General features: G+C 36.7%; 1 protein-coding gene across 3 annotated transcripts in view; it reads right to left on the reverse strand.

Annotated features, from left to right (window-relative positions):
• Positions 1–26,328, reverse strand: part of NELL2 (neural EGFL like 2) — a 357,101-nt gene that overhangs the window by 29,914 nt on the left and 300,859 nt on the right. For all 3 annotated transcript variants that reach the window (XM_036866748.1, XM_036866747.1, XM_036866749.1), the window contains one exon: positions 3,040–3,180. In XM_036866748.1, the coding sequence (XP_036722643.1) occupies positions 3,040–3,180 (141 nt within the window). The remainder of the gene's footprint in view (positions 1–3,039; positions 3,181–26,328) is intronic.

The raw sequence follows: 26,328 nt of genomic DNA on the forward strand, positions 1-26,328 counted from the left end.
GAGAGAGACAAATTTTCAGGCACATTAGGAATGATGATATGGACAAGGAAAATGGTACCCTTGTACATTACCTGGCAATTAAATGTCTACACCTCTGAGGTAAATGGATGAGCAAAACAGTTTACACTTTGTATGAATGCAGTTTATAAACATGTATTTGTAGATTACACAGCCTAAAAAGTAGTGAAACAGTGCAAAGTTATTTATTCACATTTTCAAATATGAATATTATACTTCAGCATAATTGTAAACCCACTGCTGTGGCTTTGTCCACATTGAAATGCTTCTTTTCTTTGCCCCCAGCACAGAAAAATGGAACCTGCTCAGATATAATAACACTCTTAAAATTGCATCCTTCTAAATACTAATATTACAATTCTACAAATCACTGAAATTGCAGTAAATAGATAGTTGTTAAAAAGAAGCACTTTAGTTCTCTCTTGTTTTATACAACATAGGTGGGTTCTTTTAAAAGTATTCTTCAGAGCACACTGTCTTCTGAAAGAGTAGTAGATTTTTATGATAATCATTATAAATTATACTGGAAGATAATAATAGAATCATCTTTCTAGAATTGTGGTTCTTTTTTAAAAAATAAGATTTCCCATTCTTTCTGTATTTACGGAATTTCCTCAAAAAGCCTTTTCTGTGTAGGCATTTCATAGAATCCTTTACTTCCCTATATTCATCTTTATCATGTGTTGTTACTTTTGGACACTAATGAATGCACTAATTATGTTTTGTCATTTTGTCCTGACCGTTACATCTTTACTGTATATCATACCATATGTCTAGTGGAAAAGTGAAGTACTTCTTTTTTCTCAGTTAAATAAGCAGAGTTATCGACAGAGAAAGAAGAGAAAGAAAGTGGTATCTAAGATTTGAGGAGACGGAAGACGGTATGCAGGGGAAAGTAACTAAGTGTTGCAGGGGAAAGTAACTAAAGAAATAAAGTAGGAATACTGCGTGATATCGATGGTCCTCAGAGCAGGTAGTTTACAAGATGGCCTCCAACGATCCTCACCATTTAATATTCACACGCTTGTGTAATCCTCTCCCCTTGGACTTACTGACTGGCTTCTAACAAATAGACTATGGGAGAAGTGATGAAATGTCACATCTGAGATTCAGTTATGGAAAGACTGTGGCTGCCATTTTGGGCACCTCCTTATTCTAGGGGAAGCCAGCCCCCAGCCCTGTGGAGTAGCTTATGTGTTAAGGAAACAAGGCCTGCCAATAGCCACATGAGTGACCTTCATTCTCTCCACTCCTATCCCAGACAAGTCTTCAAGATGAGACCACATTCCTGGGCAACAACTTGATGGTAGTAACCTCATTAGAAACCTTGAACCAGAGGCATTCAGTTAAGCTGTGCATAGATTCCTTACCCACAGAAGTTGTGAGATAACTTTTGTTGTTTTCAGTTTCTAAGTTTTGGGGGTAACTTTTAACGCATCAATAGATAACTAATGCAGCCCTCTTGAGACGTGGTCATAAATTTAAAAGATAGTGAAAGCAGTTGCAAATATAAAGTAAGATAGTCAGCAGAGGTATGTATTTTTTCTAGTTACATTCTGATGCACAGAAAAGGATACCAAGCAAAATTAAACACAGGTTACCCCTAGAGCAGAAGAGGAAGGGATGGGAAAAAGGGGGAGATGAAATAAAGATACATTTTCAGCTTTGCTCTATATATTTCTGTATGATTTGAATTATTTATAATCAGCTTGTATTCATTCTTTATGTATGTAACTTAAAATAAAATAAAAGACAATCTTAAAAAGGTAGCATTGAAGACTTCTTCCTCATAACATACTATAGAAAACAGGCAAAATATTTTATCAGGGAAGGGCAAAATCACACGGTTTGATCGGCTTCTTGAATGGCATTCTCTACAGGGCTGGAAGTACGCATTCTGGAACATTCACAAGTGCCAGGTAGAGCCTTCAGACACAGCTAAGTGGTTATTTGCAAATGCCAGGTTTTAGCCCCTGGTAAGGCAGTACCGTTCCCATTCCGTGTAACAATCCAGATGAACGTTCCGCTCAAGGTCCAGAGCTCTGCAGCTGCTGGCAAAGCACGCTGGGAGCCTTGGCATCTATCATCCAAGTCTGTTTCACTTTTCTCTGTGTGAAAACCTCTTGAGGCCCAAGGATAAAAGACATCTCATCATTTAAGCGTCAAGCACTGCTAAGTCAGATTCTCCAAGGCTTTCATCGACTGTGTCATTTTAGCCACATCATTCTCTTAGGCTGTTACTCTATGAAGGTGTAAACACCAATGGAGAAAATAATGACTTCTTGAGGTTTGTTTTGTTTTCCAATCCTATGCCAAAGCCTTTTAGTATGGGTGGTTTCCCTGACAATTATTCACTGTGCTTTGCTTACTCTGCCTGCCTCCTAACTATCGTGCCCCTTAATAGAGGATATAAGGGAGCAGAGTTGTCAATTCACTGAAAATAAGTCAAAATTCATGGTAAATAACTGAATATAATCTTTTCAAATTTCCACTCTTATTAGATTGACATCTTCTGTGAAGCAGGGACCATATCTTCTGTATCCAACATTCACTAAATATCTCTGACTTTGCCAGGTAAGTGATACATTAGGAATAGCCCAGAGTAGCATGCATTATGTTTCCCTTGGCCATATCATCATTGTATTTCCTCTAGCCTCATTTTCCCTCTATCCTGCTTTCCTCATCTATTTTTTTCTAGCTCTTTTTTGGGTCAGATTTTTACATGCTGCCATTTAAAAAATTTATCTGACATTATGGGTTTATTCATTCTAAAACACCCTTCAACAGTTAAAAGTATCCACAGAAAATTGGTTTACTATTGCAAGTTTTAATTATCTAAAAATCAGTTATCATAATTAGCAAGAGAAAGTTAGATTTTAACATGTTTCTAATCACTGTTGTATAAACACACAGCAAAAATCACCAATACCTTAAATATTAGATCAATGTCTACTATTTACATCTTACTGCATTTTCCTCAATTTTAAGACTTTAAACTTTAGGTCTTCTCCTTGTACTGACCTTCACACGATTCTCCACTTGGTGAAAACATCCCATTGTCATGGTAGCCATCTCTGCACTCACAGTGGTACCATCCAGGCAGGTTGATGCAGTTAGCACGGCTGTCACACTGAACAAAGCCATCAGAGCACTCATCAATGTCTATTTGGGAAAGAAAACAGGAACGGGATGTTATACAATTGCTGCCTTTCTCTCAAAGAAACTAAAATATTCTGTTAGATGGCTACTAAAATATTTAGTGCCAGCAAATCCTTAAAACTGAGAAAACATAAAATCAAGAAAGTCTACTTGGTTGTTGAAAGCTATACAGAAAGAATGTAGTGGTATTAGCAATAGGAGAAACACCTAGACAGCTTCTCTGTTGCAAAAGTCATTCAACTGTAGAAACTGGAAAGAAACCATCTGTGATAGTCATTAGTGCTGCTCACCAAATATTTCCAGCTCTTCTTCTGGACACAAGCTAGGATTGCCGTGTGACTTCCTGAAGTCAATTAGGGAATGACATGTGTCACTTCCAGAGAGAGCCTTAAAGATGCAGTGTGTGATTCACACATACCCTTCCCCCGTCACAATGACCAGCGATTTCCAGAAGCTCTGAAGATCAGCCTGAGTCCTGAGTGAAGACGACATGGGGCACATTCCTCCTCTAGTTGGGGTGGACGTAGAGTATGAGCAAGAAACGTACTTTTTTGCTTTAAGCCACTGAAATTTTAGGGTCTCTTATTACTATCAACATAATCTCCAGTATATGGCAATAGCATTCATGCATCAACATGCTTCAGATTTTTGAGAATATATCCCATCTATGTCACCTTTTAATGTGTTTCACATATATCATTACTTCATTCAACCCTCAAAAAAAAAAACTTGCCATTTAGACAGCATATTGAACATATGAAAAAAAATGAGGCAAAAGGAAATTATGGGATTTAACCAAGGTCACCTAAGAGTTCATGTTTGCCTGACTTTCTGGTGTGTGCTCCTTCATACAAGTAGACACAGGCTGAAATTGGCAAAATTGTCTAAACAGAGCATGTATCTTAGTTTCATATATTTCCTCCAGTGGCTTATTACTATTCCCAAATGTTGTGAGCCTTTTATTCTTCTTAGTCTGTTGATTAATGGGAACATCTGACATCCATCCAAGTCTCTTTAATCAGTCATAGAGGAAAAAGTAATTCCTAGAGTTGCCTTACAGAGTGTCCCCTTCTTCTTAATACCTTCTGGGTTTCTGGGTGCTTTGGGGTTGCCTCAGACCTTGCTAAATGATCTGACGGCACCGTACCATCACAGCTGCCAAAAATATCCATCTTGACAACCCTTTGCCATGACTGCAGATTCCACTCGCCAAGGTAGAATAGCCTTTTCTTATATGTTTTCCACACCTGCATCATATTCCCTGCTGCGGTGACCAGCATGACAAGTCCCTCCTATTGATGGGAAGATCAGATACTTTTTAGAGTCCTTTCCTCCCAGACAATCCACTCCAGCTCAGCAGTATCTACTGCCTTCTTAGTCTCATCTAACTTCAAATTCTTGGAAGTATATATTTCTTTCATTTTCTTTTAAAATTTCCTCTTTTACTATGTTCAATTTTTAAAGAGACAAATTTTTGAATAAGTAAGATTTTTAAAAGAAAAAAAAGTCATCCCTCATATACTTCTTGATAAGCCCAGAGTTCCTTCAGTAAAACAAGGCACAAACCATTCTCTTAGATTAGGTAGTAAGCCAAAATAAATATTTTATATGATTGCAAAATTTTAACATTATTTCTGAACTATGAGTGATTTGCCTCTGTGGTTTCTCTTCTGAAGAGTCAGTTCCTTACCGTTAGTAATTCCTATTGTCAAAATAATTGTTAGTGGCCAAATCAGCTAAGCATTGACTTCCTGACACATAGCTGATGTGGATTGCTTCCATTTACTAAGGCCTCATAGGTTTTATGAAACAGCCCATCTGTACTTCAGGGGCCTCCCTAACTGATGATTTATAAATGGGACTAAAATGCTATGCTCATTTCAGCTTTATATGGGCTTTTCTTCTAACCCAAAAGATGCAGGAAATTGGTTATGTCATTTCTTAAGTGCATGGACAAAAGAAAACAGGTTGGAATTTAAGCTTTAGAAATGAGTTTGTTGGAAGGTCAGGAGGGGGATGTTTAGAGTACCTCATTTTAGAATGATTTGGTCATTAGCATTGGTGATTTGGAAGTAAATATTAATAGAACAGAGCCTTATCCACTGAAGCAACCTTCACATCTCTTATTTACCCTTTAATTTAGTTATTTTTTCTTGCTGCAACACAAGGGTTACCTCAGGTCACATGACACAGATATATCTTTCAATATTTACTCCTCACTCATTTTCTCCTGTCACTCTTTCTAATCACCAGGCCCACTCCTATACTGCTTCATCCCCATTTCTCTTTGTTTATATTACAGCAACCTTCCTTGATCTATATCCACTAAAGTTTAATAGAAATGTTACACAGTATATTAGTGCATATTCCCTGAAGACTGGGGATTGAAACATGTGCTGGCCATAATGTATTGTCCTATACAATCTGAGTATCATTATTTGACTATTAATACTAAGTAGTATTTTAGAGGATAGATATGCAAATATATATGTCACTCACTAATTTATCATTCAATACTTACTGAATACCTGTTATATGCCAAATACTAAGTGCTGGGGAAACAAGGATATATAAAGCAGAAGTAATTTCTGCCCTTACTGGGTTTACTATCTATCTAAAGTGTGTTTTATTTTAAGAAAATTAAATTTATAAAAATCTGAATTTACAATCATGCAGGACAGTGTTTCCCAACATGTTATATATCTGCCGCCACTGGTATGGTATTTAGGTGATAACAGGCAAATATTTTATTTTAATGGCTACATTTTTATATTTCTGAATTATTTCTATTTATAGCAAGTGATACTAATAGTACAGTAGTGAAATTGTATTTAAATTTAAAAAGTGAGAGGGATTCCAGAAACAACAGTAAGTAGATATTGGTATAAACAGTATATGAATATGACAAAACTTATTAAGGTGGCATATGAATGACTGGAGTTTTGAAAACACTAAGATACAGTATGGAGCAATTATCCATATCTCAGAAGGATTTACTGAGTAGTTCATTAGGTAGCGAAATGTCTTAATTCATTTAAAATATTACTCAACTTATAAAATATAGTATAAGTATACATATGTCATGGCTCAAATTATATACTTGCTACCATTTAGGATAGCAAAGTAAAACTAGCCAGATAATATACATTGCTTTGTTTTACACTCTCATGTTCCTGCTAATTTTGATTTGTTTATGAAAACTTCTCTACTTTGGTGAAAGTCGGTAGAAAATGAAAGTGTGCTTGAATTGCCAAAGTATGCACTTTCCACCAGAAGGTATGTTTGTTTGGCTCATGTTCTAATTAAAGTGAAAGATGAAACAAGCAGCCTTATCTGTAAGCTATCTGATGGTATGTATATCTTTAGTTACTCAGTCATCATTAATAAGTAAAGAATTGAAATCTGATCCACAATTTAAGAATTAAGTATATTTTATCTATACACAAATGTAGATATTACTATGAGTTAGAACATATAAATGCACACATATTGTGTGCAATTTCAGATATGCACATATTGTGCTTTACGTATCATATAATAACAGAAAGTAGTAAAAAAAAATCAAATGATTTATTTCTTTGGTACTTTCTCTAGGTCAGTTAAAAGCAAACTTTATATTATCTAATTGAGTTAGAAACACAGAGAACAGCAGACCTAGGGGGGAAAAATGTTGTTATTTTATTCCATATAAGAACTACCAAGTTTGAACAAATTACTTTCCAAACCGAATTAAGAGTATTCAAAAAGGTTAGTACAGGATGTATAAGCTCATATGATTTAGTCTTAATTATAAGGACCTTAATTTTATACTCTGTAGGTACATTATATAAAAAACTAAAAATAAATTTTATGAAAAACTGTGATTTCATTATATATTCTGTCTTAGAAAGGAACTAGTTCCTTAGGGACAATTAGAACTTTTTCACTAGCTACATTTAGAACAGTCAGCTAGTGATGATATTGAGATGCTGTCCCAGAGCACAGAGAATCTAAAATCCAAAAGATATTCAGCCATCCAACAGCAGTCACGAATAGCAGTCAAACTCCAGAGATCAAAATCAACTTAGAAAATGGAAGTGGAGGGGGTTTCCCTGGTGGCGCGGTGGTTGAGAATCTGCCTGCCAATGCAGGGGACACGGGTTCGAGCCCTGGTCTGGGAGGATCCCACATGCTGCGGAGCAGCTGGGCCCGTGAGCCACAACTACTGAGCTTGTGCATCTGGAGCCTGTGCTCCGCAACAAGAGAGGCCGCGATAGTGAGAGGCCCGCACACCACGATGAAGAGTGGCCCCCGCTTGCCGCAACTGGAGAAAGCCCTCGCACAGAAACGAAGACCCAACACAGCCAAAAATAATAAAAAAAATAAATTAATTAAAAAAAAAAAAAAAAAAAAAAAAAGAAAATGGAAGTGGAAGGCACTGTGGGGATAGATTTTCTAGAAAGTACATATGTTTTGAGGTAATCATTGAAAACAAACCAACAAGCAGAAAACAAGAAAGCAAAATGTATGAATTATAAAAAAGCTCACAGATGTCAGTGTCTTGTTTTCTTTGCCTCCCTCAGGTGTGGTGACACAAGACTGCATGCCTCCTACAATGTCACAGACCACTGGCTTCAGAGGAGGCCAAACAAAAATGGCTTTTGACATCAGCATTTAATGGGTCACTTTGGAAAATGACAAATTATTTCTTGGTAAAGTTAAGTGTAGTTATAAAATGAGACACTTGAATGATAAACAAACCCTTTCTCATGCATAGTAACAGTTATTTCTATCATAACAACATAACTAAGAATAATAAAAAGTGTGTAAATATCTAGAACCATCGATACCTAAAACAGACCCTAATCATTAGTTTAACCTGCGACCCTATTCAAAAGAAAAGAAAATACAATTATTTTTTAAAATGAGCATGGTACTTTTAATGGCAAAGTCAAATCATTAGAGTACTGTGTTTCAACGTGTTTATTATTAATAAAAACCCGACATAATTTCTCATTAAAAAAATAGTACTTGGACTATTTATATCACTATCCTATGCACTGGTAGTTAAATTATATTGATAAACAGTAGGCAATTAAACACCCTCAAAACAATTAATCAACTCTTGATCACCCACATGTGGATTATTTGCTTTCTAGATTATCCACAGCATTTTTTTTTTAAAATCACAAGGTCATTTCCCTCTGTCTTTTGTTGAGCTTCTGGGGCTTTCAACATTTAGATGTGAGTGCTCAATGAAAGCAAACTCTTTTGAGCATTACATTGTTTTTTACAACTGTTCCAGACTTGGGTATAAAATATCCAAAATTTCATAAAAAGACTGATTTTCTCATGTGAACTTTTTGAAAGTAAAATGACAATATATGCAAATAAAATTTGAAAATCCTAAAATCCCCTTCACAAGTTGGATGATAACATTGGAGATTTAGTGAAAATTATTTTCACTACTTTATAGTTTATAATTAGGAAGTTAATGACAACTTGGCAAAACTGTCAAATACCTGAAAAAGCTGGATAAAGATATTTTAAGATATATAATTTCTTAGAAAGTTTCTGTGCCATTTACTATTTTAAAAAGACTTTACTGATGATGTAATGCAATAAAATAAAGGACTAAATCCATGTAACGAAACACCTATCAGTAGTTCACCACTCTCTCCTAAAACTCTCCATGTTGCAAGGATATACCACTGTCTTAGTTCTTTTATCTCATTGCCCCTATATCTTGGTCTTCTTCTCAGGTCTTATCTTCTCAATCTCCAAAAGTTTGAGTTCCCTAGGGATCTATATTCAGATATTTTCTTTTCCATCTACTAACTTCTTAATGATTTCATCTAATACTAGGGCTTTAAATACTCAAACTCCATCAATACACTGAAAACTACCTGTAGTGGGTTGAATACTGTTCCCAAAAACTTCATGTCCACTAAGAACTCAGAACATAACTCTATTTGGAAATAGGGAAGCAAGGAAAACTATGTATAGTAGATAAAACAAGAAATGAAGGTGAACACATATATTGGTGAAGGCTAAAAAGGTAACTTACATTAGAAAAGGGAATATGGAAGGGTGGTGGTATAAGGAAGGTAGATCATCATCTATCATAGAAAAAAGTCTACTGGTAATGTCTAAAATTGACCAGTAAACAAAGCATGGTATAAACATATTAGAAGAATTGGAAAGTGGTCCCCCTGGAAAGTGGTCCCCCCTAGCACCTTGTCTCAACTGGACCTTCACAAGAGAAATAAGTTCTAATGCCCTAAGGCATCCTGAGTAAATCATGAATGAACTTCTCTCCTGTGTATCTGGTATGGCACTAGTCATGTACCATCCTTGGGAGATCTGAGAAATTAGTTGCTCGGGTCATTTTCTGGTTTGTAGTTCAGGTGAGGAACTCCTTTTAGAAAAGCTGATAGAAGGTAAGCAGGCAGTGAGTCAGGGGACTATTGCTTTTCATTCCAAGTTCTTCTGTTTTTGATTTTTTAAACGTGTCTAATTTCTTTCATATATGTAAAAATATTTTTAGAAAACATTCAGAAGCCTCATTTTTAAAGTGTTGAGGATAATATGATAGCAATTGGCTAGTAGTGATATCTAGATGAAAAGAAAGATGAGCCAGAAGCTCTGGAAAAAGATATCAGGACCAGAAACATGCGGATAATATAATCAGAACTGATACTACAAGATGCTTCTGAAATTGGAACAGGGGGATGAAACTACTAAAGTTGAGACAACAAAGAGATGAGAAAGAGCCAAGGACAGTCCTTGGGGAAAATGGAGGGAAAGAAAAGGCAGAGGAACTGTAGGAGGAATTGTTAGCAAGGTGGAAAGATCACAAGTGTAACCACAGGAAGCAAGGGAGAAGAGAACCTCGAGGGAGAAGAAAGGACTGTCAACAATGCCAAGGAGTTTTTCCAATGTCCTCTTGTTGTAAATTTAAGAATAAATACTTCTGGTTTAACAGAGAGTTGAAACTCCCTCTGATGTATGAGCAACAAGTTGAACAAAGCGTTTAATAAAATGGAATTCTGGAAACTCCTTAAAACCTAAAAATCTTTGCCATTACAATATCCTTTTTGCAAGGTAGCTTAGCTTAATGTGTAGGATATGAGGCAGAATACTTTTACTCATTCATTCAAGTACATATCAAATGTCTCGCATAGAAAACACACTAGTCATTACGGTGGTATACTCAAGAGTTCACAGTCTAATAAAAAATGCAGCATCAGCACAAGTACCTCAGATGCAAGGTAGATATGAGGCCTGTAGGAATAGTACAGGTGAAGAAATATGTGAATTCAGGAAAGAGACATGACCTCACTCTGAAACTCTGATCACTGAAAACTAGGCCACTGGAGTAAAACATGGCTGAACAAAAACTTCCAGATTTATTCCTGCAAATACTAGAAAATTACTTAAAACGTTTATTCATTTATTACATTGTAATCAAGTACCTACTTTTAAAATTGGCATGCTTTTTTTGTACATTAGATGGTATTATGGTTAGGCTCTCAAGATAATATGAATGTGAAGCACCTGCTGGCTCTGTAATAATAAGTAGACTGGTTTTAATCAGGGTAAAACCAGGAAACTCTTAATTCCTATGCTTCCCTGAGCCACTTTCTAATAGCAAGGATTAGATCGCCTACTTGATATTGAGATTATTTCCGGAAGGAGAAAAAAGAAGCTGATTTCCTCAAACTATCCAGCAAGAATAAGATGGCTAAAGTGCCTCTGTGTAATAATTTAATGCAAACTTTCTAATTATTAATATAGCACTATAAAAGGCTTTTTGCATTTTGATGAGCTCACTTACTGGTTATTCAGGAAAACAAGCTTTGAATGGCACGCCAGGAATGGTAAGATGACAGTCAAAATAGCAACTCTGTATTTATTTGTGAGCTAACTGACAAACTTATATCAGGAGAAATACTGCTTTGAGCAAAATGAGCTCACTGATGACAATAAAAAAAGAAATGGAATACTACAGTTTCCATACGTATCTGAATGAGAAGTCATCGGATAGAGCTTTGAGTGGGTGCTAAGCAAGAAATGTACTGATGAATGGCCTCTGTTAGCTTTGAGCAAGTGTCAGATCTCTGACAGACTATCTACTTTCAGACCACTTTATTATAACCACTGCTTCCATCTCTGCTAAAACACCCATTAGCTTGATACAGGCTTCTCAGCCAGTAATGAAACATCACAGCTCTCCCACTTAGTTAATTGAAGGGGAAAAATACCAAAAAGAAAGCAATTGAGCAAACCAATAACTCCTTCCAATTACAATTAAGTGAAACAGCCTATGGGTTTCTTAAAGACAGGTTTGCTCTTTTATGGTGCTCCCAAACCTCTTAACCACACAGGCTGATGGTCACTGCTTGGCCCTGTCAATATGAGGTCATTTAATCAAACTTCTTCCAGACTGATAATATTTTTTTGTTCACTTTAACAACCTATTTCTTCATGATCAATCAGATCAGTTGTGCAATTAGACTTGATCACTAAGGCAACACCAAATCATACATCAAAGGGTTTCTAATCTTGAATGTTTGAGCTAACAGATTCGGCCTAATTCTGTACTTGAGTAATGTATTTTAAAAAGGAAAAAAATCCTTTAGACAACATTTTTATGATTATCTGATATAAAGAAGGGATGAGGAGAGGGAAGATAACCGACAGTTGTCCGGCTACTAAGTGTCAGATATTTTATCTGGAAATAAAATACCATTACACTACTGTTTACATACACACACATTCAAACTTCTAAAAAAATATTCATATAGTGACTGGAGAAATGATATGAAGGGACCCGAAGGAAAAACAATCCCTATATGAGCAAAGCTGCTGCAACTACTTGTAGTTTTCTATGGAAGCACATGCGTTTCCCAGGAATTCTTCCTGCTGCTCAGAGGCAAGATCCATCCAAAGTGGTTTGGCAAGGTTTGACCTTCTAGTGGTTTCAGTGCATCAGTCAACAACAGAAGCAACGGGAAGTCTAGTTTTATCTACACTATCTCAGTATTAAGCTGCTAGAGCAAAGATAACGATCTAAATGTACAGTGATGAGGGAGTGATTAAATAAATGATGGCACATGCATAAAATGGAACGTTATACAGCTTACTAAAATGAGGTTTCTTTTTTTTTGTTAATAGGGGTATAGTTGCTTTACAATGTTGTGTTAAGTTTCTGCTGTACAGTGAAGTGAATCAACTATATGTATACAGTTATCCCCTCTTTTTTGGATTTCCTTCCCATTTAGGTCGCCACAGAGCACTGAGTAGAGTTCCTTGTGCTATACAGTAGGTTCTCATTAGTTATCTATTTAATATGTAGTAGTGTATATTCTTCTGAAAATTATTAATGACATGCAAAAGCACTTATGATAAATGTCATGTAAAAAAGCAGGATTAAAATTATGAAGAAAGTATTATTCCAGTATGTAAACATGTATTTCATTTTGAATAAGCAGTCATCTTCAGCTGGTGATATTACAGATTATTTTTATTTTGTGTATTTCTTCATTTTTAAATCTTGTCAGATTAAATATACATTGCTTTTATAATTTAAAAAGATTGTTATCTTATAGAATATTGTATCTTATATAATTTTATACAGCAACTATACTTCAATACAAATTTAAGAAATTAGATATACATTGCTTTTATAATTTAAAAAGATTTACAGAAAGGATATGGAGTTTATAAATAAAACCAGGATGGATTAGAAGAGTAGCTCCTATGCACCCTTGTAAAGTAATGTCTCAAGAAGATGGTCAAGGCCATCTACTCTCATCTCCCATGTTACCCTTCCACAGATCCCGTGGTCCAAGACTCATACTGGCCCTCCCCTTCCTTGCACATGAACTGGACTCTTCCATCTCCATGCGCTTGCCTACAAGGTTCCTTTTTCCTAGAATACACATTCTCTTCCTTGGACTCATCAAAATCATATTTGCAAGGCTCTTCTCAGGTCTTATGTATCCAGGATACCACTGCAAAGTCTCTGGGTTCTAGTTCTCCTGCTGTACTTGTTGTTGAGTTTACCACAGTTGGCGGAGAGCCTATTAGACTTTTTTCCCTCCAGGTTTATAGAAATATAATTCGCATATAATATTGTATAAGTTTAAGGTATACACCATGTAGATTTGGTACACTTATATGCTGCAAAATGATTATCACCATTGCTCAGCTAACATCTCCAGCATGTCACATAATTACCATTTCTTTTTTTGTGGTGAGAACACGTAAGATTTACTCTCTTAGCAACTTTCAAGTATATAACACAGTACTGTTAACTATAATCAAAACTCTGTGCATTAGAACCCCAGAACTTATTCATCTTCTAGCTGGAAGTTTGTACTCTTTGACCACCATGTCCCCATTTCTCCCAGCCCTCAGGCCTGCCCCGGTAACCACCATTCTACTCTCTGCCTCTGTGAGTTTGGCTTTTTTAGATTCTACATGTAAGTGACATCATACAGTACTGTCTTTTTCTGTCTGACTTATTTCACTTAGCATAATGCTCTCAAGGTCCATCCATTGTCACAAATGGCAGGATTTCCTTCTTTCTTATGACTGAATAATATTCCACTGTATATATACCACATCTTCTTTATCGATTCATCCATTGATGGACACAGGTTGTTTCTAAATGAGAGTCCTCAGAGGGTCTGAACTTTACATTATTCATCTTTGAGTCTTCTGTTTCTAAGGTAAATATCTGTTGAATTCTGATGAATTCATCCTTAACAAACAGGACTGAGTCCTGAGTAGGAGGCATCTGGATTGACATATGAGTGTTTGAAGGCATTTGAAAGACAATTAATGAAATGAACTTATTTAAGCAATTATATTTCTTCAAAGGAAATAATTCTGTAGTAAATTTAAGAGCACAACTTAATTGTTGTTCTTTTAAACTTTGGCTCACAGTGAGTAAACCAAAAACAAGAAGGATTTTGGGACTTTAAAATCAAAGAAAAAAACAATATCAGTGAGGGAGGCTGACTTAAAAGATTAAGCTGCCTAAGTTTTTTTAACATGGTTTAAAGAATATCATATATACTGAGAACTGTCATTTTATTTTCAATTAACCAACACTTTATTTAAGAACTACACTAACAATATCTGCCCTGAAATTTAAATTTGGGACTGTAAAGCCAAATAATAAATAGTAAATTTGTTTACATTTTAACTGGAACTATTTCAAATATGATGAATAAAAAATAGCTGTAATGCAAACTATAAAATTCAGCAGTCTATGCTTCTAATTTCCTACGGCAGATCATTAAAAAACAGGAAAACCCTCTGTTAATTCACCTTTATTTATGCTCTGGTGGCATGTTCGCCCTGAACTATGAAGATAGCCTCTGGAATTCTTTCCACTCTAATATCTCTTGTGCTTAGAGAACAAAAGAAATTCACTTAACTGGAAAAGCTAAATTTATTAGACAGGCAGGGAAAATAAATTGATGAATTCTACCTCGTTGGCTGTAAATTTTTCTACCCACATATTTAATCTCTTGTTATCTTGAAGAACATAGAGTCATAGTACCTACTAATAAGAGAAATTCCTGGGAAGAATACAAATAGTTATAGTATGCTTACTGTGGCAGATTGCTAGCAGATATCAGAAATCTGTTTCTTCTTCTTCCTTGGCACACAGCTAGACTACCTGAGTTTCAGCCAATGGAACAGGAGTAGCCAAGGCTTTTAGGAAACAGATGTGCCGCCCTCTATCCTCTTTCTTCCCCTTCTGCTGGCTGGATACAGTTAATGAGGTCCCCAGAAACAGGAAAGGAGGGGTGGGAGAGGAAGCAAAAGAGAGAAGGAGTCTGGTTCCCTAAACTTCCTACCAATAAGAAACACTTACTTTGGACAGTTACTTGAGAAATAAACTTCTATTATGATTAAGTCATAATGTATTTGGACTCTTATTTGTTATAGCTAATAGTCCCCTAATTCAATACTATACCCTATATAAACTATCTGAAATCTATCTTTCTAGCTCACATGCATAGGAAATCTAAGTAATGTTTGTCATGTGCCCTGCTTTATGATTTACTTTCCCTTGAATATAGATACTATTTTTTCTAGAAGCATATGTAATATACATAAGACTTGTATGTCCACATTTATATTAATTTAATTTATTCATTCATGCAACAGATTTGACTGAGAACCTACTAATTAGCAGCCCTTGAGGATACAGGAGTAAAAGGAATATGGGACTTTGAGAAGCTCCTAAGGTAGTAAGAAAGACAGATCTGTGCAGCAGGAGTATCACCTGATGTACTAATAGGTGTGCTTCCTGTTTACTCAGCTTTCCCTCTGCGCTATGAATGGTCTTCTCTCCTAAGGGTCCTTCCTCCCTCCTCCAGGACCCATCCCCAGCTCACACAGAGGACACTGAGCTACCTACTTTGTAAACATCAGCAAAGGCTGGAAAATTCAAAGGTGGAAAGATTAGTTAAGGGTGTTTGGAAAAATAGGAAAGGATTTAATGAGGAGATGATGCTAGGTCTGGGGAAGGATCCAGAAGACCATCTGAGGGTAGCATAGATAGGACCTGGTGCCCAACTTGGAGTGGAGAACCTCACAGTGACTGTGAAGTAAGTTTTGATTATTCATACGACGAAGCACCCCTCTGTAACACTGTCTACAGGAATCCCTTCAAAATAAGTGAAATTACCCTGGACACACAAACTGGAGGTGCCCAGGGAAACACGGGTCATACATGTAAGCATCTCCGGGTATACTCTGAAGAGAATGATCCCAGAAATTGACTGGTCTGGTTGCCAATAATAGGGATTCACAGTGCACAGCCTTGGGATATTACTGCTAATACAGTATCCGCGGTGATGTCTGGAATGCAGTTATGCAATTAAAAAAAAATTACCTTGAGATGACTTAGTTAGGTACTTTTCTCACTGCATGTAATTTTTACAGCATTTTTAGATACAGTAAACACAAAATTTTCCAAAAGATTAATGTTATCAAAGGATTAATTGGTAACTTTGACTTGTTTTCATGTCTCTTACTGCTTCAATATTTTGAAGTAGATGAATTATACCCCTTACAGCTTGTTCTTTTTAAAGATGATCCAGAAATTAAAGTCCTATAATTATATCCTAGAGGGGTTTCTAAAAAGTCTCTAAATATTTTCTTCAAAATAATAACTTTTTTCTGACTGATTGACCCAAACTCTCTCTCTACTTAGATTGTGTTTCTGGAATTTCAAAGAAAACTTCGATTATAGGGGTCTCTTACAGTGAAGCTAATTATTCTAAAATTTTACATGTGATTATTGCCTTTTTCTGGTTAAAAAAAAGACTTCTACCAATAGTTATTATTATTACTACTACTAGCTCTCTTCGGATTATACAGAATTCTCCACAAGGAAGACATTTACAAATTGATTTTTGGCATATGATGTTAAGACTATATGAAAACATGAAAAAAGAACAAAAATGAGCCACCTACATTGTACTTACATTGTGAAGAAACCATCCCAAATCCTTGAATTAATAATAGTGCTCTTATCTCAGTGTCTTAAAGTTATTGCTGTGACTTTCAAATTTTATTGTGTCATAGGCCAAGGATCCCAAATGTGCCATATGATATGACCTATAATTTGAGATTCTCATTGCTGAGGCTTCATTTGGTCAGCTTCTATTATCTACTCTATTTATCTCCCTATTTCAATTGGGCCATGGAGGGATGGTTAAAGGTGAACATTTCCTATAAATGAGTCTCTTCACCTCTATTTCCCAGGTTGATTCATGACCTAACATATCCTTTGACCTTAAGAAGTCAGATTTCTAAGAGAATAACTGCTAGTTTTAGACTGTCGTTTGGCTTCATATCCACAGCCAGGGAACCCTATTAAATACACTTGAGAATTGCTCCCTCAGCAAATATATAAAATGTTCTTCCTTCTTCTCAAAATAAAAAAAAAAAATTCTTTAAAAAATGAAGCAACAATTCAACTAAGTGTAAAGGATAAAAAATCCAAATATATAGTGATTTACATACACATTGGGAATACTTAAAGTAAGTAGCATGTTTTAGTCGGTAAATCATGAAATGCAGGACAATGAATTGAACACTGTGAGAAAAAAAGTGGTTAAGTGTTCCAAACTAATGAGAAGGCTGATTTCTATACACATACTAATGTACACACTCACACATTATTACACACACCAGAGCTGTTTTCTTCCAGAACCTAATGCCTATCTTAGCTAATTTACATATACTAGCTCCAACCAAATATGATCTGGCCATGTGCAAAATAGTTTATGGCTTAATCAGACTCTAATATGGCAGAGGTACTAATGTAACAGGACAGACTTCAGATTACAGATATCATGTACTACATGCAGGAAATTACCTTATGTGGTGGTTGCTAAAGGCATGTTACTATATTATCATAGATAATTTTCAGGAAGGACTCCACACTTAAGCTATAAAATAGTGTAACATTCTGATGATAGAAATTTTAGAAGAATTGCACATTTGAAAATTCTGAATTGAGCCATAGTATGTTAAAATATCACTCTTCACATGCCTCTCTCACCAGCCTGGTTGCCGTGTCAACTAATAATAAAGATCAATAAATCAAATATAGAAAAAAGAAATGGTATAGTACACACTGTAGAATTCCATTTCCATAAAATTCTAGGAAATGTAAAGTAACATACAGTGATAGAAAGAAAATCAGTAGCTCCCTGGGGAAGGGGGAGGCATTACAAAGGGGCACATTTTTTGCAAAGGAAAATCTGGGGGGTGATGGATATGTTAACAATTTTGATTGGGGTGATGGTTTCACAGGTGTATGCTATATATCAAAACATCAACTTTCTACATGTGCAGTTTATCGTCTGTTGATTTTAACTCAATAAAACTATTAAAATATGTAATAAAAAGGAATATGTGTTCTCAGCTTGATGCACATACACGATAACAATAATCAGAAATTGGTTTTTAATCTTTTACTGGTGCGTAACTGTCGATGACTAAACAACTTCCAAGTACTCAAGTGAACAAACTGTCCTTAGAAAAGGAGCCAAAATTAGCAATAAAAATAAGGAAATCCATTACAGAAACTGGGGGAAATAGAGAGGGGGAGTTGGTGTAAAGGGAGACTGTGTGAGTTTGGGAACTCAAGTGTAGCAGTAATTAACAGGAAAGCAGCATTTTAGCCTCACATTAAGAAACAGAAATTTTGCAAAGGCACAGGTTCAGGAACACAGGCTGGGAAGCTTCCTTTGCAGAATGGGAAACCAGGTGACAGAGGAAGGAGCACTACAACTCTGAATACTCACTGAACTCAGCAGGTCAGTCTGCCTGGAAGTTCCTCCCAGATGGCGCTGAAAGCAATGATAACTGCATGGGGGTCTAAGGCAGCCCAATCAGCACTGGTTGGGGTTCCCGGGAAGGGTTGGTGGGCAGCAGACTGCCCACCCTGTTTGGAAATCAATGAATCTCGTTGTGGGAAATAGAATCTTGAAAGGGCTAGAAGGGCAGGCCCAGTCTGAGATGGAATCTTTCTTCCCCCTGAGTACTTATAGCACTTGCTGGTTCATCATATGTCTCCTAACATAACTGACTTGCTTTATAGCTATTTTGATGTGTGTCTTACCACCAACAACCCTCTATTTGAGCTCATATTCCCACAGTGGAAAGCATTGTTTATGAATCTTTGATCCCTCATATTACTAACAATAAAATTGGCTGAAGGAATAAAATTAATGTTAGTAGGCTTTCCTAAGGCTCATTAGCACTGTTTCTCAGCCGACACCATCATCGGCTTCAAAGACACTGTGCTACAAATAGAATCAGCTACCTAGTTCACCTAAGTAAAGGAGGGACATCAGAATCCCAGAATTAACGAATGATAAATCTCGGACGTGGTTTATTAATGGTTGCAGAGGCTGCTGTGACAGGAGACCAAGAAATATGAACTCAATTCCCCAATTCAGAGAGTTCCTTGGGCTTGCCTGCTGTATGATTCAACTTGATTGGGGTTCTGAGCAGTCTATCTAAGCAGGAGACAAGTTCAACAGCAAATCTGCCTGGGGGTGGATAACATACTATTTATCTGTCATTGCCACTTCCCTTACTTTATCAGTGGGAGACTGATTGAGGAGAGGATGGCTAGGTACTAGACAGTGGGAATCTGGGGAGATTAAGCCGTCAAGGCGCACACACTTGAGATGCACACGTCCAAATGTGCATGCTGCCTTCAGGTCCACTCTGTCGAGCTCAGCAGTCAGAAAGCACCACACTGCATTATTGAGAATTGACCAAAATAAGCTCTTGAGCTGCTTTGGTCTCCCTGATACATGGAGGGGGAAGGGCACAGTCTCTAATTTGATGATGCTAATCCAGTGTAGCTGGCATGATACAAGGGGAAATACGGTTTCTGTAGTTTCCTTTAGGGCTTTTATGTCCAATTCAATCAGACAGATATTATGAGTCTAAGCTCCAAACACCATGTTGGGTGCTGTGGACGCAGCAACAAAGAAGCTAGTCGTCCCCATTCCAGGCAAGTAAGTGCCTTCCCAGAGGGGCTGGTCTGAAAGCCTAATCAGGACAGAAGGATGGGCAGAGCTTGCCCTTGGAGGTGGTGGGAGTGTGTGAGACCAAAAATTATGAGAAACAGGTAGCAATGAAACAAACACTAAACTTGGCAAGCGGTATTACCAGTCATCAGCCCAAAAGGGTTAGGAGTAGGGGGTGAAGCCAGATGCCAGATCATTGAAACAGAAGAAGCAGAAGTGGGAATCAACCTGGAGGAATTCTTCTACCTAAAGAAACAGATATTGGCTCTTTTATAGCAAGCTGGGGCCTCCTTCAGGATATGAGGAGATTTGTTAAGAGCCCTAACCCAGGCCAGATCCAGCTCTGCAGAAGCTAGATTATGGGTACAAATATGTTAAGAAATCACTAGACATGAATTTGCAAAGGCTATACTAGAGGTATGTGTTCCGCCAGAAAGGCTAGGCAAAGCAAGTGACTTTCAAACTAACTAGAAAGACAAGCTGATGAAGGGACTCCAAACAGAGAGATCAGCCTACTTATAGACATAGGAGGTTGACAGAGTTCAGAGAAGAGAGAGTGGCTCAGTTTGGCAGGGGCATATTCATGTGAGGGGAAGTGGCAAGTGACAAGGTAGAAGATACAGGTTGGGGTCAGATGGTGAAGGGACTTGTTTGTTGGAGCTGCAATTTTGGATACTATCCTGAAAGCAATGTGGAGACAAAGGAGCTTTTGAGTAGAGGGTGTTCACTCATGATTTGTCTCTTGAAGCTTTCTCAGCAGGCTTATGGTGACAAAAAGCAGATAATGAGCTCCCACAAACCCTTGCCCATTCTCCTAGGTAATGTCTTGGTTCCAGCTTTGAACCTGAGTACCTGCTCACTCTCTGCTTTGGGGAGCTTATCCCTTGACTATCCTCTCTGCCTTGCCCCTTTTGGATTACAGATTATCTACCAAACAATAATCTGATTTTCACCCCAAGGGGCCACTGCTCCCACTAACTGCTAAAACAGTTGGCAAAAAGGAAACAAAAAGTACTAATATTCTTTGCCTGGTGCTAGCCTCTGGAATGTTATTAATCAAGGGTAGAGACAGGGCAGTCACATGGCCAGATCTGTTTGGAGGTAGATTAGAAGGGGAAGACGGTAGGAAGTAAGCTAAATTAGAGGAAGGAAGACCAGTAGGGACAACAAATAGAGATAATGACAGTAGCAGCAGAGAGAATCAATGCAGAGATACTGAAGAGGTATAATCTACAAGACCAGGTGTCTCATTGCCTGTTGAGGGAAAGAAAGAGAGAATAACAGAAGACCACTTTGCTGTTGGCCTTTAGGTGCTTATGAGACATCTAGGGAAAGATGTCTAGTTGACCAGTGAAAACACATATCTAGGGTTCAAGAGAGGTTAGAAACAAAGCACAGATTTGGTATTGTTTGCTATATACTGTTGTAAATGAAGCCATAAAAATGAATGAGAAAAAGGGGTTGCTAAAGGAGAGTATTTAAGATAGGAAGTAACACTGAGGAACAGGAATCAAAGGCAGAAGAACAGCCTCAAGCAGTAAGAGGTGGAAAGAATTTCAAGAAAGAGAGAATTTTCAACAGTGTCAAATTGGTTAAATAGAATGAAAATGGAAGAGAGGTCTCTGGGTACAGCAATTCATAAGGAAGCAAAGGGGGTACAAATAGAAATCAGTTGAAAAGTAAATGGAAGATCAATAAAATAAAGAGTGTGTATACAGATTTCATTTTAAAACAGTTTGACTGTGAAAGAAAGGAAAAGGGTATGTTGGTATTCTGAAGGGAAAGGAAAAGCAAGGATTCAAGGAAAATTTTAAGATAATGAAATGAGTATATTTATAGGCTGAGGATATGAGACCAGCAAAAAAAAGAAAGACTGACCAGAGGGCAGACAGCAGAAGCAAGAAGAACTACAATCCTGCAGCCTGTGGAACAAAAACCACATTCACAGAAAGATAGACAAGATGAAAAAGCAGAGGGCTATGTACCAGATGAAGGAACAAGATAAAACCCCAGAAAAACAACTAAATGAAGTGGAGATAGGCAACCTTCCAGAAGAAGAATTCAGAATAATGATAGTGAAGATGATCCAGGACCTCGGAAAAAGAATGGAGGCAAAGATTAAGAAGATGCAAGAAATGTTTAACAAACACCTAGAAGAATTAAAGAACAAACAAACAGAGATGAACAATACAATAACTGAAATGAAAACGACACTAGAAGGAATCAATAGCAGAAGAACGGATAAGTGACTTGGAAGACAGAATGGTGGAATTCACTGCTGTGGAACAGAATAAAGAAAAAAGAATGAAAAGAAATGAAGACAGCCTAAGAGACCTCTGGGACAACATTAAACACAACAACATTTGTATTACTGGGGTCCCAGAAAGAGAAGAGAGAGAGAGAAAGGGCCAGAGAAAATATTTGAAGAGATTATAGTCGAAAAGTTCCCTAACATGGGAAAGGAAATAGCCACCCAACTCCAGGAAGTGCAGTGAGTCCCATACAGGATAAACCCAAGAAGAAACACGCCGAGACACATAGTAATCAAATTGGTAAAAATTAAAGACAAAGAAAAATTATTGAAAGCAGCAAGGTAAAAACAACAAATAACATACAAGGGAACTCCCATAAGGTTAACAGCTGATTTCTCAGCACAAACTCTACAAGCCAGAAGGGAGTGGCATAATATACTTAAAGTGATGAAAGGGAAGAACCTACAACCAAGATTACTTTACCCGGCAAGGATCTCATTCAGATTCAATGGAGAAATCAAAAGCTTTACAGACAAGCAAAAGCTAAGAGAATTCAGCACCACCAAACCAGCTCTACAACAAATGCTAAAGGAACTTCTCTAAGTGGGAAACACAAGAGAAGAAAAGGACCTACAAAAACAAACCCAAAACAATTAAGAAAATGGTCATAGGAGCATACATATTGATAATTACCTTAAACGTGAATGGATTAAATGCTCCAACCAAAACACACAGGCTTGCTGAATGGATACAAAAACAAGAAACATATATATGCTGTCTACAAGAGACCCACTTCAGACCTAGGGACACATACAGACTGAAAGTGAGGGGAAGGAAAAAGATATTCCATGCAAATGGAAATCAAAAGAAAGCTGGAGTAGCAATACTCATATAAGATAAAATAGACTTTAAAATAAAGAATGTTACAAGAGACAAGGAAGGACACTACATAATGATCAAGGGATCAATCCAAGAAGAAGATATAACAATTATAAATATATATGCACCCAACATAGGAGCACCTCAATACATAAGACAACTGCTAACAGCTATAAAAGAGGAAATCGACAGTAACACAATAATAGTGGGGGACTTTAACACCTCACTTACACCAATGGACAGATCATCCAAAATGAAAATAAATAAGGAAACAGAAGCTTTAAATAACACAATAGACCAGATAGATTTAATTGATATTTATAGGACATTCCATCCAAAAACAGCAGATTACACGTTCTTCTCAAGTGTACACGGAACATTCTCCAGGATAGATCACATCTTGGGTCACAAATGAACCATCTGTAAATTTAAGAAAATTGAATCATATCAACTATCTTTTCTGACCACAACGCTATGAGATTAGAAATGAATTACAGGGAAAAAAAAAACGTAAAAAACAAAAACACACGGAGGCTAAACAATATGTTACTAAATAACCAAGAGATCACTGAAGAAATCAAAGAGGAAATCAAAAAATACCTAGAGACAAATGACAATGAAAACACAATGATCCAAAACCTATGGGATGCAGCAAAAGCAGTTCTAAGAGGGAAGTTTATACCTATACAAACCTACCTCAAGAAACAAGAAAAATCTCAGATAAACAATCTAACCTTACACCTAAAGGAACTAGAGAAAGAAGAACAAACAAAACCCAAAGTTAGCAGAAGGAATGAAATCATAATGATCAGAGCAGAAATAAATGAAATAGAAACAAAGAAAACAATAGCAAAGATCAATAAAACTAACAGCTCGTTCTTTGAGAAGATAAACAAAATTGATAAACCATTGGCGAGACTCATCAAGCAAAAGAGGGAGAGGACTCAAATCAATAAAATTAGAAATGAAAAAGGAGAAGTTACAACAGACACCGCAGAAATACAGAGCATCTTAAGAGACTACTACAAGCAACTCTATGCCAATAAAATGGACAACCTGGAAGAAATGGACACATTCTTAGAAAGGTATAACCTTCCAAGACTGAACCAGGAAGAAATAGAAAATATGAGCAGACCAATCACAAGGAATGAAATTGAAACTGTGATTAAAAATCTTCCAACAAACAGAAGTCCAGGACCAGATGGCTACACAGGTGACTTCTATCAAGCATTTAGAGAAGAGTTAACACCCATCCTTCTCAAACTCTTCCAAAACCTTGCAGAGGAAGGAACGCTCCCAAACTCATTCTATGAGGCCACCATCACCGTGATACCAAAACCAGACAAAGATACTACAAAAAAAGAAAATTACTGACCAATATCACTGATGAATATAGATGCAAAAATCCTCAACAAAATATTAGCAAACAGAATCGAACAACACATTAAAAGGATTATACACCATAATCAAGTGGGATTTATCCCAGGGATGCAAGGATTCTTCAATATATCCAAATCAATCAATGTGATACACCATATTAACAAATTGAAGAATAAAAACCATATGATCATCTCAATAGATGCAGAAAAAGCTTTTGACAAAATTCAACACCGATTTATGATAAAAACTCTCCAGAAAGTGGGCATAGAGGGAACCTACCTCGACATAGTAAAGGCCATATACGTCAAACCCACAGCAAACATCATTCTCAATGGTGAAAAACTGAAAGCATTTCCTCTAAGATCAGGAACAAGACAAGGATGTCCACTCTCACCACTATTATTCAACATAGTTTTGGAAGTCTGCGCCATGGCAATCAGAGAAGAAAAAGAATTAAAAGGAATACAAATTGGAAAAGAAGAAGTAAAACTGTCACTGTTTGCAGATGACATGATACTATACATACAGCATCCTAAAGATGCTACCAGAAAACTAATAGAGCTAATCAATGAATTTGGTAAAGTTGCAGGATACAAAATTAATGCACAGAAATCTCTTGCATTCCTACACACTAATGATGAAAAATCTGAAAGTGAAATTAAGGAAACACTCCCATTTACCATTGCAACAAAAAGAATAAAATAACTAGGAATAAACCTACCTAGGGAGACAAAACACCTGTATGCAGAAAATTTTAAGACACTGATGAAAGAAATTAAAGATGATACCAACAGATGGAGAGATATACCATGTTCTTGGATTGGAAGAATCAATATTGTGAAAATGACTATACTACTCAAGGCAATCTACAGATTCAATGCAATCCCTATCAAATTACCAATGGTATTTTTTATGGAACTAGAACAAAAAATCTTAAAATTTGTATGCAGACACAGAAGACCGTGAATAGCCAAAGCAGTCTTGAGGGAAAAAAAATGGAGCTGGAGGAATCAGACTCCCTGACTTCAGACTATACTACAAAGCTACAGTAATCAAGACAATATGCTACTGGCACAAAAACAGAAACATAGATCAATGGAACAAGATAGAAAGCCCAGAGATAAACCCATGCACCTATGGTCAACTAATCTATGACAAAGGAGGCAAAGATATACAATGGAGAAAAGACAGTCTCTTCAATAAGTGGTGTTGGGAAAACTGGATAGCTACATGTAAAAGAATGAAATTAGAACACTCCCTAACACCATACACAAAAATAAACTCAAAATGGATTCAAGACCTAAACGTAAGACCGGACACTATAAAACTCTTAGAGGAAAACATAGGAAGAACACACTTTGACGTAAATCTCAGCAAGATCTTTTTTGATCCACCTCCTAGAGTAATGGAAACAACAACAAAAAAAAAAAACAAATGGGACCTAATGAAACTTAAAAGCTTTTGTATAGCAAAGGAAACCATAAACAAGACGAAAAGAAAACCCTCAGAATGGGAGAAAATATTTGCAAACGAATCAATAGACAAAGGATTAATCTCCAAAATATATAAACAGCTCATGCAACTCAATATTAAAAACACAAACAACCCAATCCGAGAATGGGCAGAAGACCTAAATAGACATTTCTCCAAAGAAGACATACAGATGGCCAAGAAGCACATGAAAAGCTGCTCAACATCACTAATTATTAGAGAAATGCAAATCAAATCTACAATGAGGTATCACCTCACACCAGTTAGAATGGGCATCATCAGAAAATCTACAAACAACAAATGCTGGAGAGGGTGTGGAGAAAAGGGAACCCTCTTGCACTGTTGGTGGGAATGTAAATTGATACAGCCACTATGGAGAACAATATGGAGGTTCCTTAAAAAACTAAAAATAGAATTACCTTATGATCCAGCAATCGCACTACTGGGCATATACCCAGAGAAAACCATGATTCAAAAAGACACATGCACCCCAATGTTCATTGCAGCACTATTTACAATAGCCAGTTCATGGAAGCAAGCTAAATGCCCATCGACAGATGAATGGATAAAGAAGTTGTGGTACATAT

This window comes from Balaenoptera musculus, chromosome 10 (genome assembly GCF_009873245.2).
Source record: "Balaenoptera musculus isolate JJ_BM4_2016_0621 chromosome 10, mBalMus1.pri.v3, whole genome shotgun sequence".
NCBI lineage: Eukaryota > Metazoa > Chordata > Mammalia > Artiodactyla > Balaenopteridae > Balaenoptera > Balaenoptera musculus.